General features: G+C 47.4%; 1 protein-coding gene across 1 annotated transcript; it reads right to left on the bottom strand.

Moving 5' to 3' along the window:
- Positions 1-300: 300 nt before the first annotated feature.
- On the bottom strand, positions 301-1,307 carry LOC149526009 (olfactory receptor 52K2-like). The gene has a single exon (XM_089776632.1). The coding sequence runs from the start codon at positions 1,305-1,307 to the stop codon at positions 345-347; it is 963 nt and encodes a 320-aa protein (XP_089632758.1). The 3' UTR covers positions 301-344.
- Positions 1,308-16,165: the final 14,858 nt, after the last annotated feature.

The raw sequence follows: 16,165 nt of genomic DNA, 5'->3' as shown, positions 1-16,165 counted from the left end.
CTCCGCCCACCCCCCTCTCCTCGCAAGGTCGAGCTCTGCCAAACACCAAGTTTGGGGCTCCGCCGCATGGTGGCGGAGGGGGGGAGGCGCAAATTTGGCCTTTGCCCCCAGCCGCATAACACCCTCACCATGCCTCTGTGTCTAAAGTGTGCTTCAAAGATGATACATACGTATAAATGGGAAAATCATATATGGTAGATTACAACTTTTCCAGTGATATTTTACATGAGGTATTTCTCATAAAGCACAGATGCAGTCATATTCAGATGCATATTTCCATAATGCATATGGGATGCCCCGACACAGGGATTTTCCTGTATCCTGGGGCTCCTTCAGTGGCCCTCCTAGATAGTGACCTCTGCAAAGAGCTTTCTTGGGCAAAAGAGCTTCAAGATCTGTTTCCGGATCTGCTTGGTCTTCATGCCGTAGATGACTGGGTTTAGCATGGGGGTCAGGACGAAGTACAGGTTGTCAAACAAGACAAAGATGTGGCGAGGAATGCTGATGCCAAGCATGTGCTCGTACATTCCAATGATCCCTCCCAAATAGAAGAGCAGGATGACACCGATGTGGGAGCTGCAGGTACTGAAGGCCTTGTGACGCGCCTCGTGGGATGGAAGCCGCAAGAGGGAGTGGAGGATCATGCCGTAAGAGAAAGCGATGCAGATGGCGTCTGCCCCCACCAGGCCCGTGGCCACAACGATGCTGTACAGGCTGCTGACTGATGTGTCGGTGGTGGCCAGCTCCACCACGGTCACATGGTCACAATAGGAATGAGGGATGACATTTGTTCTACAGTAGGAAAGACTGGTTAGAAGGCAGGTTAAGGGTGGCACGACCATCACCCCCCTCGCAAGGGACAGCAGCCCCATCAAGGCAATCTTTGGGTTGGTTAAGATGGCCCTATATCTCAGGGGTTTGCAGATAGCCACGTATCGGTCTATGGCCATGGCCAGGAGCACCCCCGACTCCATGGCGGTGAGGAAAAGGATGAAGAACATCTGGAGGAAGCAGAACTCGTAGCTGATCTCTCTGGCATCCAGCCAGAAGATGCTCAGCATTTTAGGGACAACAGCCGTGGAGAAGACCAGATCAATGACAGCCAGCATGGAGAGGAAATAGTACATGGGCTCATGGAGGGTCACATCCTGCTTTACCACGAAGAGAACAGCACCGTTTCCCAGTAGAGTAATTATGTACATGATGCAGAGCGGGATGGCGATCCAGATGTGCTGAGATTCCAGGCCAGGGACGCCGGTCAGCAGGAACGTAGAGGGGTTAGAGCAGGACTGATTGGAGAATGACATGACCTACGGCATATGCCAGTCAGTCGATTTGCAGAAGTTTTTTCCCTGCCATGCAATATTAGATATGGTGCTCCTGTCAAATAATAATATCTGATTCCTACATGAAGAAAAAAATAAATTTTAGACCCACACGGCTCTAATGTGAATATGTTCTCACATCTTGTGTCAAAAAGACCAAAAGGTGTAGCCATGTTTGTCTGTAACTTTAAAAACGAATGGTCCTCTGGCACTTTAGAAACTAACCAAAATGTATAGAATCATGAGCTCTTGTGGGCAAAACCCACTTCATCAGATGAGCTGGAGAGGAATAACAGAAGCCTGGAATTTTATAACAGAAAAAGAAGGGCGGAGGGGGGAGGTACCTGTCAATTGTAGGACTGGTGCTAATGTTGGAAGTGTCCCATCCTTGGCTTTTGATGTACAAAGAGGTGTTAAATTCAGGGAAGGCTGGATTTGTCTTTGGACACTGATTAGGTATAAAACTATTCTTACTTGTTCACTAACTCTTGAATCCCACAACTGTACAGAAATCTATATGATTTTCTATCGCTTTTTTTGCTGTTCATCAATCATCATCATCATCATCATCATCAACTACAACCATAGGCTCAACGCCCTCTGATGTCCGATGCCTCCTTCGCTATTTCCTTCCATCTTTTCCTGTCCACTGCAGAGTGCCTTACTTTCTGTAGACTAGTTCCGCACCAATCTACTACATCATCTCCCCATTCTCTGTGGGGTCTGCCTCTCCTATTCGGACCATCCATTCTATTAAATACCAAGGTCTTGACTTTTCACTCGTAGTTCAGGATCTTTCTATAACAACTCCTCTCAAATGCCAATATCCTTCTCTTCAAATCTTTCATTAGCACCCATGTCTCACATCCATACAACATGCTGGTAAATATGCACGTTTTCAAGACACTCAGCTTCATTCCCAAGCTAATCTCTTTACTTTTCCAGATCTTATCCATTGCCTTCAAACTCACTCTTTCTTTCGCTATTCTAGTCGCTATTTCCTTCTTACATTCTAGATCGTATGTCATGCTGCTCCCCAAATACGTGAACTTCTCTACATTCTCTAGTTCCAGCCCTTCTACACTGATCTTCCTTCCTATTTCCTTATCTCCAAATACCTTTGTCTTTTTTTTATCGATATTCATAATCAATCTGTACCGCTTCCCTTCCTCATTTAGCACCTACACCGTTCCCACTAGCTTCTCTTCATCTTCCTCGATGATAACTACATCACACACAAACCTCAAGTTGTTAATTTTCATCCCATGCACCAATATCCCTTCTACCTATTCCTTGATCTTTTCTATCACTCTCTCTAGGTGCGCGATGAAGATGCTCTTGGGATAAATCATTTCACTTTTGGAAACATCTACATTGGGCAAGGCCCTGTGAATTTACACTGCACTTGCCTGGGCCTCTGGGGGTATTACCCCCTTACAAACAATAAACTATATAATTATTTTAAACGGACATGAAACTGACACTTTCAAATCACTTTTATGGTATTGCCAACCTAAATGGTCATAGATAAAGAATCAAGCTCACCAAAAATCATAGAATCATAGAATCATAGGACTGGAAGGGACCTCAAGAGGTCATCGAGTCCAGCCCCCCGCCCTCAAGGCAGGACCAAGCTCCTTCTACACCATCCCTGACAGATGTCTATCTAACCTGTTCTTAAATATCTCCAGAGAGGGAGATTCCACCACCTCCCTTGGCAATTTATTCCAATAATTGACCACCCTGACAGTTAGGAATTTTTTCCTAATGTCCAATCTAAACCTCCCCTGCTGCACTTTAAGCCCATTACTCCTTGTCCTGTCCTCAGAAACCAAGAGGAACAAATTTTCTCCTTCCTCCTTGTGACACCCTTTTAGATATTTGAAAACCGCTATCATGTCCCCCCTTAATCTTCTTTTTTCCAAACTAAATAAGCCCAGTTCACGAAGCCTGGCTTCATAGGTCATGTTCTCTAGACCTTTAATCATTCTTGTCACTCTTCTCTGTACCCTTTCCAATTTCTCCACATCTTTCTTGAAATGTGGCGCCCAGAACTGGACACAGTACTCCAGCTGAGGCCTAACTAGTGCAGAGTAGAGCGGCAGAATGACTTCACGAGTTTTGCTTACAACACACCTGTTGATACAACCTAGAATCATATTTGCTTTTTTTGCAACAGCGTCACACTGTTGACTCATATTCAACTTGTGGTCCACTATGACCCCTAGATCCCTTTCTGCCATGCTCCTTCCTAGACTTCGCTTCCCATCTTGTATGTATGGAACTGATTGTTCCTTCCTAAGTGGAGCACTTTGCATTTCTCTTTATTAAACCTCATCCTGTTTACCTCTGACCATTTCTCTAACTTGCTAAGGTCATTTTGAATTATGTCCCTATCCTCCAAAGAAGTCGCAACCCCACCCAGTTTGGTATCATCTGCAAACTTAATAAGCGTACTCTCTATCCCAATATCTAAGTCATTGATGAAGATATTGAACAGTACGGGTCCCAAAACAGACCCTTGAGGACCTCCACTTGTTATCCCTTTCCAGCAGGATTTAGAACCGTGAACAACAACTCTCTGACTATGGTTATCCAGCCAATTATGCACCCACCTTATCGTGGCCCTATCTAAGTTATATTTGCCTAGTTTATCAATAAGAATATCATGCGAGACCGTATCAAATGCCTTACTAAAGTCTAGGTATATGACATCCACCGCTTCTCCCTTATCCACAAGGCTCGCTATCTTATCAAAGAAAGCTATCAGATTAGTTTGGCATGACTTGTTCTTCACAAACCCATGCTGGCTATTCCCTATCACTTTATTACCTTCCAAGTGTTTGCATATGATTTCCTTAATTACCTGCTCCATTATCTTCCCTGGGACAGACGTTAAACTGACCGGTCTGTAGTTTCCTGGGTTGTTCTTATTCCCCTTTTTATAGATGGGCACAATATTTGCCCTTTTCCAGTCTTCTGGAATCTCCCCTGTCTTCCATGATTTTTCAAAGATCATAGCTAAAGGCTCAGATACCTCCTCTATCAGCTCCTTGAGTATCCTGGGATGCATTTCATCAGGACCTGGTGACTTGCTGACATCTAACTTTCCTAAGTGATTTTTAACTTGTTCTTTGTGTATCCTATCTTCTAAACTTACCCTCTCTCTGCTTGTATTCACTACGTTAGGCACACCTCCAGACTTCTCGGTGAAGACCGAAACAAAGAAGTCATTGAGCATCTCCGCCATTTCCAAGTTTCCTGTTACTGCTTCTCCCTCCTCACTGAGCAGTGGGCCTACCCTGTCCTTGGTCTTCCTCTTGCTTTTAATGTATTTATAAAAGGTCTTCTTGTTTCCCTTTATGCCTGTAGCTAGTTTGATCTCATTTTGTGCCTTTGCCTTTCTAATCTTGCCCCTGAATTCCCGTGTTGCTTGCCTATATTCATCCTTTGTTAGTTGTCCTAGTTTCCATTTTTTATATGACTCCTTTTTTATTTTGAGATCGTGCAAGATCTCCTTGTTAAGCCAAGCTGGTCTTTTGCCATATTTTCTATCTTTCCTACACAGCGGAATTGTTTGCTTTTGGGCCCTTAACAACGTCCCTTTGAAATACTTCCAACTCTCCTCAGTTGTTTTTCCCTTCAGTCTTGCTTCCCATGGGACCTTACCTACAAGTTCTCTGAGCTTATCAAAATCTGCCTTCCTGAAATCCATTACCTCAATTGTGCTGGTCTCCCTTCTACCTTTCCTTAAGATCATGCACTCTATTATTTCGTGATCACTGTCCCCTATACTGTCTTCCACTTTCAAGTTCTCAACTAGTTCCTCCCTATTTGTTAAAACCAAAACCAGAACAGCTTCTCCTCTGGTAGCTTTTTCAACCTTCTGAAACAGAAAGTTGTCTCCAATGCAGTCCAGAAACTTATTGGATAGCCTGTGCCTCGCTGTGTTAGTTTCCCAACATATGTCTGGATAGTTGAAGTCCCCCATCACCACCAAATCTTGGGCTTTGGATAGTTTTGTTAATTGTGGCCTGTAGTAGACTCCTAGCATGATATCACCCTCATTTTTACCCCTTTTAGCTTAACCCAGAGACTCTCTACACAGCTATCTCCTACGTTCATCTCCACTTCAGTCCAAATGTGTACATTTTTAATATACAAGGCAACCCCTCCTCCCTTTTTTCCCTGTCTGGCCTTCCTGAGCAAGCCGTACCCTTCCATACCAACATTCCAATCATGCGTCCCATCCCACCAGGTTTCTGTAATACCAATGATATCATAGTTGTATTTATTGGTTAGCAATTCCAGTTCTTCCTGCTTATTACCCATACTTCTCGCATTTGTATATAGGCATCTAAGATACTGATTTGATCTTGCCTCCCTGTTGTGCCCTGACCCTCCTTTCTCCTTGCCATTATAGGCCGTAGTCCCCCCCATTTCCAACCCATCTCCCAGTCCCGCACATGCAGCACTTACCTGTGGGCTTTGCTCACCTGCCCCCGACAAACCTAGTTTAAAGACCTCCTCACAAGGTTAGCCAGTCTGTGTCCTAACAAGGCCTTCCCGCTCCTGGAAAGGTGAACTCCATCTCCGCCAAGCAGTCCTTCCCGGAAGAGCACCCCGTGATCAAGGAAGCCGAATCCCTCCTGGTGACACCATCATCGCAGCCAGGCATTCACCTCCAGGATGCACCTCTCTCTGCCCAGGCCCCTACCTTTGACAGGAAGGATAGAAGAGAATACCACCTGCGCTCCAAACTCCTTCACCAGTACTCCCAAAGCCCTGTAGTCACACTTGATCCGCTCAGTGTCACACCTGGCAGTATCATTTGTGCCCACGTGGATGAGTAGCATGGGGTAGTAGTCAGAGGGCCGGATAACCCTCGACAATGCCTCCGTAACATCTCGGATACGGGCCCCTGGCAGACAGCATACCTCTCGAGATGAGCTGTCAGGGCGACAGATGGGCGCCTCCGTTCCCCTCAGAAGAGAGTCTCCAACCACCACTACCCTACGTTTCCTCCTCGCAGTGGTGGCAGGAGACTGCTCAACCTTGGTGGTGCAAGGCCTGGTCTCCTCCACTGTGGGGGGTGACTCCTTGTCTCCTGCTGAAAGTAAAGTGTAACGGTTATGTAACAACACAGTGGGAGGGTTAGGAGCAGGGGTGGAACACTGCCTGCTGCCGGAAGTAACCAGCTGCCAGTGCTCACCCTACACCACTGCCTCCTCCATAAGTGGCTGGTCAACAGTCCCACATCCTAGGACAGTGACCTCAGTGGACTCCACAGGAATACTGTCCAGGAATTCCTCATGGCTTCGAATGCTCCTCAGCCTGGCCACCTCCTCCTGTAGCTCTCCCACCTGCTGCCTGAGAGATTCCACCAGCAGGCACCTTTCACAACGGTTGTCTCCCCCAGCCTGGAGATCACTCAGTGGGAATTGCAAGCCACAAATACAGCAAGACCACACCAGGACCTTTAACATGAGATGGCCTTTAACATTGCATCATGAGATTGCCTTTAACATAAAGAAATGATGTAAAAAGAAGAGTTTTGCTGAGGGTGGGTCATTTACATTATGCTTCGTTAAGATGCACTGAAGTCACGTTTTCCCCACAACCACGAGAGCTAGGAACTTCATTTATCTTTAAGAATGATGGCTGAATTCAACCCATGCCACTTGACTCCTAGCGCTGACACTTGAAGGAAAACAGTAATTAACATGAGACTCGGCACAAAATTATGGGGGTTGGACACCTTGCTTTCACTCCTATTTAAAGGCTGGCTATTTTCCAGAAGGATCTTAAACACAACACAGCACTGATGCACGTGAATTTTTGCAGGAGACTATTTTAACTCAAACACCAAGAAAATTCCATGAGGTATCTCCGGGCCATTGCACGCAGGAAAGAAAAATAAACAGGCCAAGGAGCTCTGGGCAGCTCGTCCTCTTCAAAGAAAGTTGGAGGGTCAAATTTTCTAGTGCTTAATTGAAGAAAACTTCTATTGCCATCAGCCCCTCCCTTCAAAGGCACCACATCGCAGTGAACATGTGATGACCCATGTGGGAAGTAACTATACTCTTCGTACTGGAATATCTGAGCCAGTTTATCTAGAGTTACACCCCCTCTATGACTGTCTCAGGGGTTACATTTTCTGGCATCTGACACCCTTTCGACACTTTCCCATTCTTTCCTTTCCTCAAACTCGGATCAAAACAAACCGGCCCCAGTTACAATCTGAACAAGCTCAGCAGGCATTGCCGTACAACTCCGCCTGGGGCCGAGCCTGCCACCCCGTAGGGTTACCTGCTCTTCTCTTACCTGCCTGAGCCTGATAAAGTAAAACCTGTGTTATACTGCACGCTTGGGGATTAGGGCATTCCGGTTATCTAAAAATTCCACTTATCTGAAGGACCCATCAACCTAGGAAAAAACAATTGACAATAACAGTAAAGCTCAAGTTTCTAATATTGGTAGTTTTTAAGTGTGAAGTAGTTGGTCTCACATTTCTATTTTGAGTTAAAGGTGATTAGTACTTCTGAAATAAAAAATTGTTAAGCCAATCATGGTAAACCAAGCCAGGCCTGTGAGCCTGAAGTTGTGACAGTACTGTGGCTGGGGGCAATGCTGGTTAACAAAGTTTTCTGGTTAACAGAGTGCCAAATAACAAAGGTTTCACTGTATATATATTTTTGTTAGTTTCTAAGGTGCCACAGGACCTCTCATTTTTGTAAAGTTATTTTTAAGTTACAGACTAAGACAGAAACCCCTCTGGGACTTCTAGCCTGAGCAAAATGAACCAGAGAGAATTGCAACAGTTTGAGCATTGCAAATTACAGCCAATATCTCCAGAAAGATCTGTCTATGATTCAGACTGGCCTCCTCTCTAACCGTGTTTCTCATTTTTTTTTTTATAAAGTACCCCTTTTTCCAAAAAAAAATTATAAGTACCCCCAGTACCTACAGTTTTCAGACACACAAAATTTTTTTTCTGCTGTTGCAAAATATTTGTTTAAACAACACAATCGTAGCCGAGCAGGCGATGAAAATTTGGGGTGTAAAAAATGCTGTAAAATTTGAAAAACAAATTCAAGTTTCTCCATATTTCAGTTGTGTTGACGTACCCCCCCAGACTTCTCCCGAGTACACCAAGGGGGGACATACCACTGGTTGAGAAACGCTACTCTAGAACACAGGGCATACCCAAGTCGAGCTCTTTAAGATTCTCAGTTCCAGTGTCAATCTCCAGAAGCCATTCACAGCAGTATCCCCTCCTGGACTTTATTAGGGAGCACATTTGTCCTTAAGTACACATGACCCTGTGGTCCTGAGTAATTAGCAACTCCACACACAGGGAGTAGGGGCTTTTCCGTCATGGTCCACCCACCTCTTTTACTTTCCAAACAGGTTGTTCAGTCTTCTGAACATACCTATCATGCAAACAGTCCCACCAGATTTCAGTGATGTCAGTTACATCACAAAAGACACGACTACGTAGCACTTTAAAGATTAACAAGATGGTTTAAAAGGTGATGAGCTTTCGTGGGCCAGACCCACTTCCTCAGATCAATTTGTGGAAGAAAATTGATCTGAGGAAGTGGGTCTGGCCCATGAAAGCTCATCACCTAATAAACCATCTTGTTAGTCTAAAGTACTGCATAGTTCTGTCTTTTATTTCAGCTAGGCCAGACTAACACGGCTGCATCTCTATCACTAGTTACATCACAGGTCTTCTCATCAATAAGAAATCCCAGTCTTTTGCCAGTTACAGAGACTCCTAAAATTGGTGTGTAAGCAACAAAAACTTCTCCATCCCTCCACCTCGCCCGGGCCTTTGTAATTAATCCAGGAATCACAGAACATGTGCATAGGTCAAATCACCTAGACCAGTGTTTCTCAAGCAGTGGCACGAGTCCCCTTGGGGTACTCGAGAAAAGTCTGGGGAGACAACTGAATTTGGAGAAAAATGAATTTTGGTTTTAAGTTTTACAGTGCTTTATTATTTTTATACTTTTTACACACAAAAATTTCATCACCTGCCCTGCTACGATTAAGTTGTTTAAACAAATGTGTTGCAATAGTAGAAAACATTTTGTGTGTCTGAAAAGTTTAGGTCCTGGGGGATACTTTATAAAAAGAGTTTGAGAAACACTGACCTAGATAGTTAATAGCCAAAACTTCAAGGGATTAGAAACACTGATCCCCCTTCCTTTCTTTCTTTCTTTCCTTCTGTCTGGGGTTCAGAAGCTCTGTCTGAGGCAGGGATTTTATTGTGGTTTCTAACCTTACTAACCTGCTCCATTTCACTTTAAAAACTGGGATCCATGCTTTAGTTTTCAGGATGAAAGCTTTGCCATTCTTGATGTCACATCTTATATGGGTACCCTTTTTAAATCGTATAAATTCTGGAATTCTGCCCAGTGCACAATGTGCTTTCCCGATGCACTGGGAGCAGAGCAGATCAACATTTTGGTTCCAATACTTTCTGCAGTGCAAAGTCATTTTTCAAGGCAGATGAAATTTTGGCAGAAAATTTTCATTGTGCTCTAAACTTCCCGGGTTTGGAGATGAAATCTTTGCCCTCCCCCACTCTCTCACCTAAAACCGAAACTCCCCAAAAACTGCTGTAAAAATATTTTTGGGTAAAAATCTTTGACTCTTATCTGTAATTTATTTTTACTGAACAAAAAGATTATAAGTGAAAACAGATTTTAAAGGGGAATATTTCCTGCTTTGGGGGTTGATTTTTCATCAACTCAAGAGAAACAATTTCAATATAAATGTGAGGGGAGGGAAATGAAAAAACAAACTAAAAGTATACAGCAAAAAATAATTGGTTTTGGGGGGAGGTTGTTTATTTGTTTTGTTGCCTAGCTCTAACTGTGAGATCACACGCACTGCAAACGCTGAACCACCCCCGTCTGCAAAGCCTGTGACAAACACTGCAGTTTAACTTAGTGATAGAGATGCAGCCGTGTTAGTTTGGTGTAGCTGAAACAAAAGACAGAACTATGTAGTACTTTAAAGACGGTTTATTAGGTGATGATCTCTCGTGGGCCAGACCCACTTCCTCAGATCAAGATGTGTGAATCAATGCACACAAAACAGATATAAGACTCTCTCACAGGGAGAAAGCTGTTGCTTGCCATTTCAGCCAGACTGACCGTTCCCTCAATGACCTGAAAACATGCACATTGCATAATGAGACTTTAACTCCAGACTTCAACGAGAAGCTTCAGAATTGTCATTCATGCTTAAATTTGACACTTTATGTACGGGTTTAAACAAAGACTCTAATTTTCTCACCCATTACAAGATAGCTTCCCCAATTATCACCCCTATGTCATTACCTCACAGACACCAAACTTCCCCCCTCACTCCCACTCTGTTCTAAAATTTGATTTGTCAATTTCACACGTGTTCATTTTTTTGATTGTATCACTTTGGTATATATGGTTGTGCCGATTTTCTTCCACATATTGATCTGAGGAAGTGGGTCTGACCCACGAAAGCTCATCACCTAATAAACCACCTTGTTAGTCTTTAAAGTGCTACATAGTTGCAGTTTAACTTAACTCCATTTCAGTCAGCCTCATGCCGAGGATTTTCCAAAGAGCAGCTCTTTCCCTGCTGCCACCCCATGCGTTCAAACAACCCAACATGGTCACCTACCTCCTGGTAGGTCTCCAGCCTGCCCTTCCTCATCTCAGGGTCTTGCTGTGCCCGTGTGTGTCTGTGTGTGTATGAGTGCAAAATGTCCAGGCAACATTGCAGGGACTTTATAATTCATCTCAGCTAAGCCCTTTGGGAGCTGTGCACCAGAGGGCTGTCTCTGGGGACTGTGGCCTCTAATTGTGCTAGTCCAAGGCCCTGAAGGAGCAAGGAGATTGGCCCTAGATTGCTTCTCACTGGCCTGCTCTGCTTTGCCGGCCCCAGGGTATGGAGCCAGGAGGGTGTCGTGCAACCTAGCTGTGCAGATTAGGGCTAGGGTGGTTGGTTCCCTCTTTCTGTGTAGCTTCCCCAGGGGAAAATCCTCTTGTCTAAGTATTTCTGTCAGGTCGGAGCCACACCCTAGAGCAGGGCCTGACGGAGCTCCCTGCCCAGCAGCCGGCTCTGAAAGGATGCCCTGCCTGTAACCACAGATGAACCTCAACCTTGGATCTCCTGGCAACGCTCTATTGTCTAAGCCAGAAAGCCACTTCCCCCGTGGCCTGGCTCCATCACACACACACACACACACACACACACACTAGCTTTCTTCCCCACCATCAGTCTCTCCTGTGATGCTGGCCTTTCCAGCAGGGCTGCTCTGGCAGCACCAAGGACACAAAAAGCCAGTGGATTGGATTCCCCAGGTGTGAGCTGGTGTGGCCAGGTCCTACTCTTTGCCTCTTACCCAGTCCTTGGCAGGGCTATGTTGGGGGCCAGACAGGAGCAAAGGAGCAGGGTCAGAATGTCACTGGGCCCCACAATCCCCAGCAGGAGTCCTGGGCCTTTGGGGATGTATCGTGCACGTGTTGTTTAGAGCAGCCCTGAGGCTGCTCCGACCTTTACAGGTCATGGGTCTGAGGCGATACCACTGGCTCCCTTGCACGGCTCTGTTCCAGTCTGTTCCATTCAGGACTTCATACCATGCGCCTCACCGCAGTGTGTGAGCTCCTTCCGGTAGCGCCTCACGTTACCGCCTGTCACATGCTGCCTCCCCTGCCCTCTCCGGGGGAAATGTGTGGGGCAGAGCGGTGTGAGAGGAGGCCAGTGAGAGACATGCCCTGTGCCTGTGGAGCGGAGCACACAGAGGTTAGGGAGGGCTCCTAGCTCTGGGAAGTCTATTTCACAGTCTCAGATCAGACCACAAGTGAGCTCTGTCTCCTTCGCTAACGCCCTTCGCCCTTCATGCCAAGGCTACCCCAGGGCCTGGCATCTGAGCTATTGACCATGGTCATCAGCCCAGACTTTCTGAAATGCTGAGTCTAGTCCATTGAACAAGGACCAAGCCTTGAACTTGAAGTGCTCCCGTCCCCTCACTGTGCCCGGGCAGGGCCGGCCCACAACATTTTGGCACCTGAGGCGGGGCGCTCAAATGATGCCCCCATGTCCCCTCGCTTGGGCCAAAACTTTGAAAGGTCTCAATTCTGCCTTCTTCCTGTTCTTTCTGCTCCCCTTCCTCCAGCACAGCACTCCACCATCTCCGAGCAGGGAGAATACATCTGCACCAGCAGCAGACACAATTTTCTACACTCTGGGTCCTAGTGGCTCCACCCTACAGTCTGGCACCTGAAGCAGCCGCCTCAATACGCCTCATGGGAAGGCCAGTCCTGTGCCCAGGGCATGTTGGGAGCTGTTCAGAATTAAGGCCAATGTCCGTAGCTTGGAAAATAGTTGAAGAAAGGAATAAATTATCTCTCCAGGGGGTGTGGCACAACTCCCTGCAGTTCACTTCGGCTACGTCTACATGGCATGCCGTTTTCGACAGAGGCTTTGTCAACAGCTGCGGGCAGGTAGTTCAAACTACCGGGCATTTAAAAATGGCAGTGCCCAGGAACATGCAAATAAAGTCCAGGATATTTTAGTCCCGGGCTTCATTGGCACGTTCGAATGCCTACATTAGCCACTCAAGGGTGGTGAACCCGTGTCGAATAGAATAGAAGTCAATACAGACCAAGGATGGTGGTGCAACACAAGACTGATTTTTGGAACTCTTCGGATGGAGCTCCAGGGGGCAGGGAGAACTGCTCACAAGATCCTTTTCCCACAACAATGGCCTTGTCATCAATTTTGCCCCCCAGACTTCCCGGCAAGAGGGTATTTGCAGCTTATTGTGACCCATTCAAAAGAGCACACACTGCTTACCCAGTCGTTATTTTGTGGGTACCGTCAGTGCTCTGCATGCATTCCCGGACACAGACACAACCCAGTGCAGGCCACTACTGTATTTTTACCTAACCCCTCTTCTGGCCAGCAACAATAGGAGCCCTTATACCTCTCTCCTAGGGACTTGTGATACCCCCACTTTGGACCAATGGCCCTGTGTTCCCAGGCCAGGTGTGGAAACCAATCACAACCTCTACAGCCTCGAGGCTATTCCCATTCACTGGCACCGTAAATCGAAGACACGGTGCTTTGTACCTGGAAAGGAGGGGATAAATGAAAAGACGGGGAAAGGAACAGGCAAAGGAATAAAAGAGGTCAGATCCATGGGACCCCAGCTAATTTCACAGTGCAGTGGGGCGGCTGCTCCATTCTGGTAAGGGAGGGATTAAAAGCAGGCTGGAAAGAACCCCTTCCAATGGGAGGGACACTTACCAGCCAATCAGAGGGAAGCTTGCTGGGACAGCCCTGTTTATAAGGAGCTGCTCAGCAGAGCTGTGGGCAGTTGGGTCCTGACCAAGGAGGGAGCAGGGGCAGGTTCCCAGGGAGGAACACCCTAGTTGGAGCAGTGCTGGGCAGGCTGAGAGGAGCAGAGAGAGAGAGGCTCCAGCTTGATAGCCCCCAGGCTATGGGCCTTGAAACAAGGGCCGAGAAGGTGCAGGGGGGGATGGGAAGCAGCCCAGGGAATGTGGGCAGTTAAGGGAGAGAAGGAGGGTAGGACAAGGCTGCAGCCAGAGGGTCCCTGGGCTGGGGGGACCAGGGTACTGGATGAGCCTGGGCACCCCCACCCCAAGTCCCTTGCACCGCACCTTGGTGTGTGGCCTTTACAGTATAAATACATGACTAGGAGCCACCCTTGCGCCGTCTGTTAGCTCCACGACCTCTCCTTTACCCTGGGAGGCATCGCTAGGCCCAGCTGCCTTCTCTCCCTGGCTCAGGAGCACCAGAACATCACAGGCCAGGGGGCTGTGCCCTCCACTTTTCTCCTGCCTTAGGGGCGAGCCGTGGGGGGAGGAGCCAGCAAGGGCTGGAACAGGGACAGGATACGTTGGAGGAAGGCCAGGGAAGAAGCCCATATTTATGGAAAGGTCACAGCTCGCTGGTTAGGCTTATGCTGTTTGCCGGCATGTGTCACTGGTGTGTCTGAAGTGACGAGCATTGGCTTTATGGAAACCAGTAAAAATGTTGACAAGGAAATCGGGCTATTATGCAATCAACCCCGGAGTGGGCTAAAATGTCACAAGAACATTTTCCAAAGAACCTCATCCATCTTCCCAACAGCTGCATTGACAATTTTGTAAATCATCATTTGAAAAAAAATTGCCCCAAGATCATGTCCAAATCTGTCACTGACCTTTGAAAGCAGCCCCTCAGCGGAGCCAGCCCTGGGACAAAGTCCCCTCAAATGTTAAAAATGTTGCAAAAATGTGTCCAGACTTTTTGGACAGCTCTGCCGAGAAGCCAGATGCAGAGTGTGTTGCACCGCCCACGCCGGGGTGAGCTCATGTGCACCGTGCGTGTGATGTCACACGGGTCAGGGTGGTAACCTGTGCTGCAAAATGTCATCCTCCGTGCGCCATGATCTCCCGTGTACCATGCGTGTGATGTCACACGGGCCAGGGTGGTAACCTGTGATGCAAAATGTCATCTTCTATAAGCCATGACCGCCCGTGCACCGTGCATGTGAGGTCACGCAGCTGGGGACGGGGTCAGGCGAGGAAAATGGAGACGACTGTGATGAGTTCAGTTGCTGAGCCCTCCTTGGATTGAATTTCCACTGGGCCCATCTCCCCCACCCTCCTGGGCTCCCCCCAACTCTGTCCTGCTGATCCAGGCCAGCAGGCCTCCTCCAGCACTGACAGACAGAGGGTCACAGCTCTCTGCAGTGAAATACAGACACTGGGATCCACATAGCTCTGGGCAGGCTCAGCTACAGGGACGTGTCTCAGCACCCAAATGCACAACCTTTTAATCCAAGAAAGAGACTATTTACCTGTCCCCGATCCCCCTCAAAGTTGTTCTGACAATCTTTCACACACAGGCGGCCTTTCAGTCTAGGCCCCCAGGTCAGTCCTCTTGGGTGGGTAGCCAGGGGGACCTGATCTCCTACATTACCTCACTCATAAGGCAGGAGTCCTTGGTTTTAGTCTGACACCCCACCTAGCTACACATGGAACAGTTCATGGTTGAAGATGGATTCCAGCATCCGGCGACATGGTCACATGTCTCTGCAAGACCTCGTCTCCATACTTCATGGGCTGACCCACGTGTTCGCAGGCAGGATAAGCATCATTGTCTCTTTGCTAATGGGGCCTGAAGTACCATTAGTGGCTCTCACAATGTTAATAACACAGGTGTCTACTGCACATGCCCAAGCAGTAACATAGCGAGGGAAGGCAGTTGCTTCTGGGTGCAATGCTAGGGGTCACCAATTTAGTCCCATTCCATTCCCCCTGACATCCCTCAGCTTATCTGCTCCTCTTCTGCCCACCGCTGCTGGCTGGAGCCTCCTCCGCACTTCTCCGCGCCCAGCCCGACCCTCCTCCATCTCCAACGGTGGGTTAGTGCATCTTTCAGAGGCATATTTCCATAATGCATATGGCCTGGCCACAAACTGGAGGGGGCAGGAGAAGACCTGGTAAAACCTCTCCTACTCCTCCCAAGGTCGGGCTCAGCCGTGCACCAGGTTTGGGGCCCCACCGCATAGTGGCGGGGGGAGGGAGGCGCAAATTTGGCCTTTGACCCTAGGCGCATAACAGCCTCGCTCTGCCTCTGTGTCTAAAGTGAGCTACAAAAATGATACATACGTATAAATGGGAAAATCATATTCAGTAGATTACAACTTTTCCAGTGAGGTACTTCTCATAAAGCACAGATGAAGTAATATTCAGATGCATATTTCCATAATGCATACGGGATGCCCCGACACAGGGATTTTCCTGTATCCTGGGGCTCCTTCAGTGGCCCTC

This window comes from Pelodiscus sinensis, chromosome 1 (genome assembly GCF_052426305.1).
Source record: "Pelodiscus sinensis isolate ZL-2025 chromosome 1, ASM5242630v1, whole genome shotgun sequence".
Classification (NCBI taxonomy): Eukaryota; Metazoa; Chordata; order Testudines; family Trionychidae; genus Pelodiscus; species Pelodiscus sinensis.
The sequence above is the reverse complement of the archived record's forward strand: the minus strand, read 5'-3'. Positions and strand labels throughout refer to the sequence as shown.

Bases quoted from the DNA above. Each gene is read 5' to 3' on its own strand.
- LOC149526009 (XM_089776632.1), bottom strand. From the start codon at position 1,307: ATGTCATTCTCCAATCAGTCCTGCTCTAACCCCTCTACGTTCCTGCTG.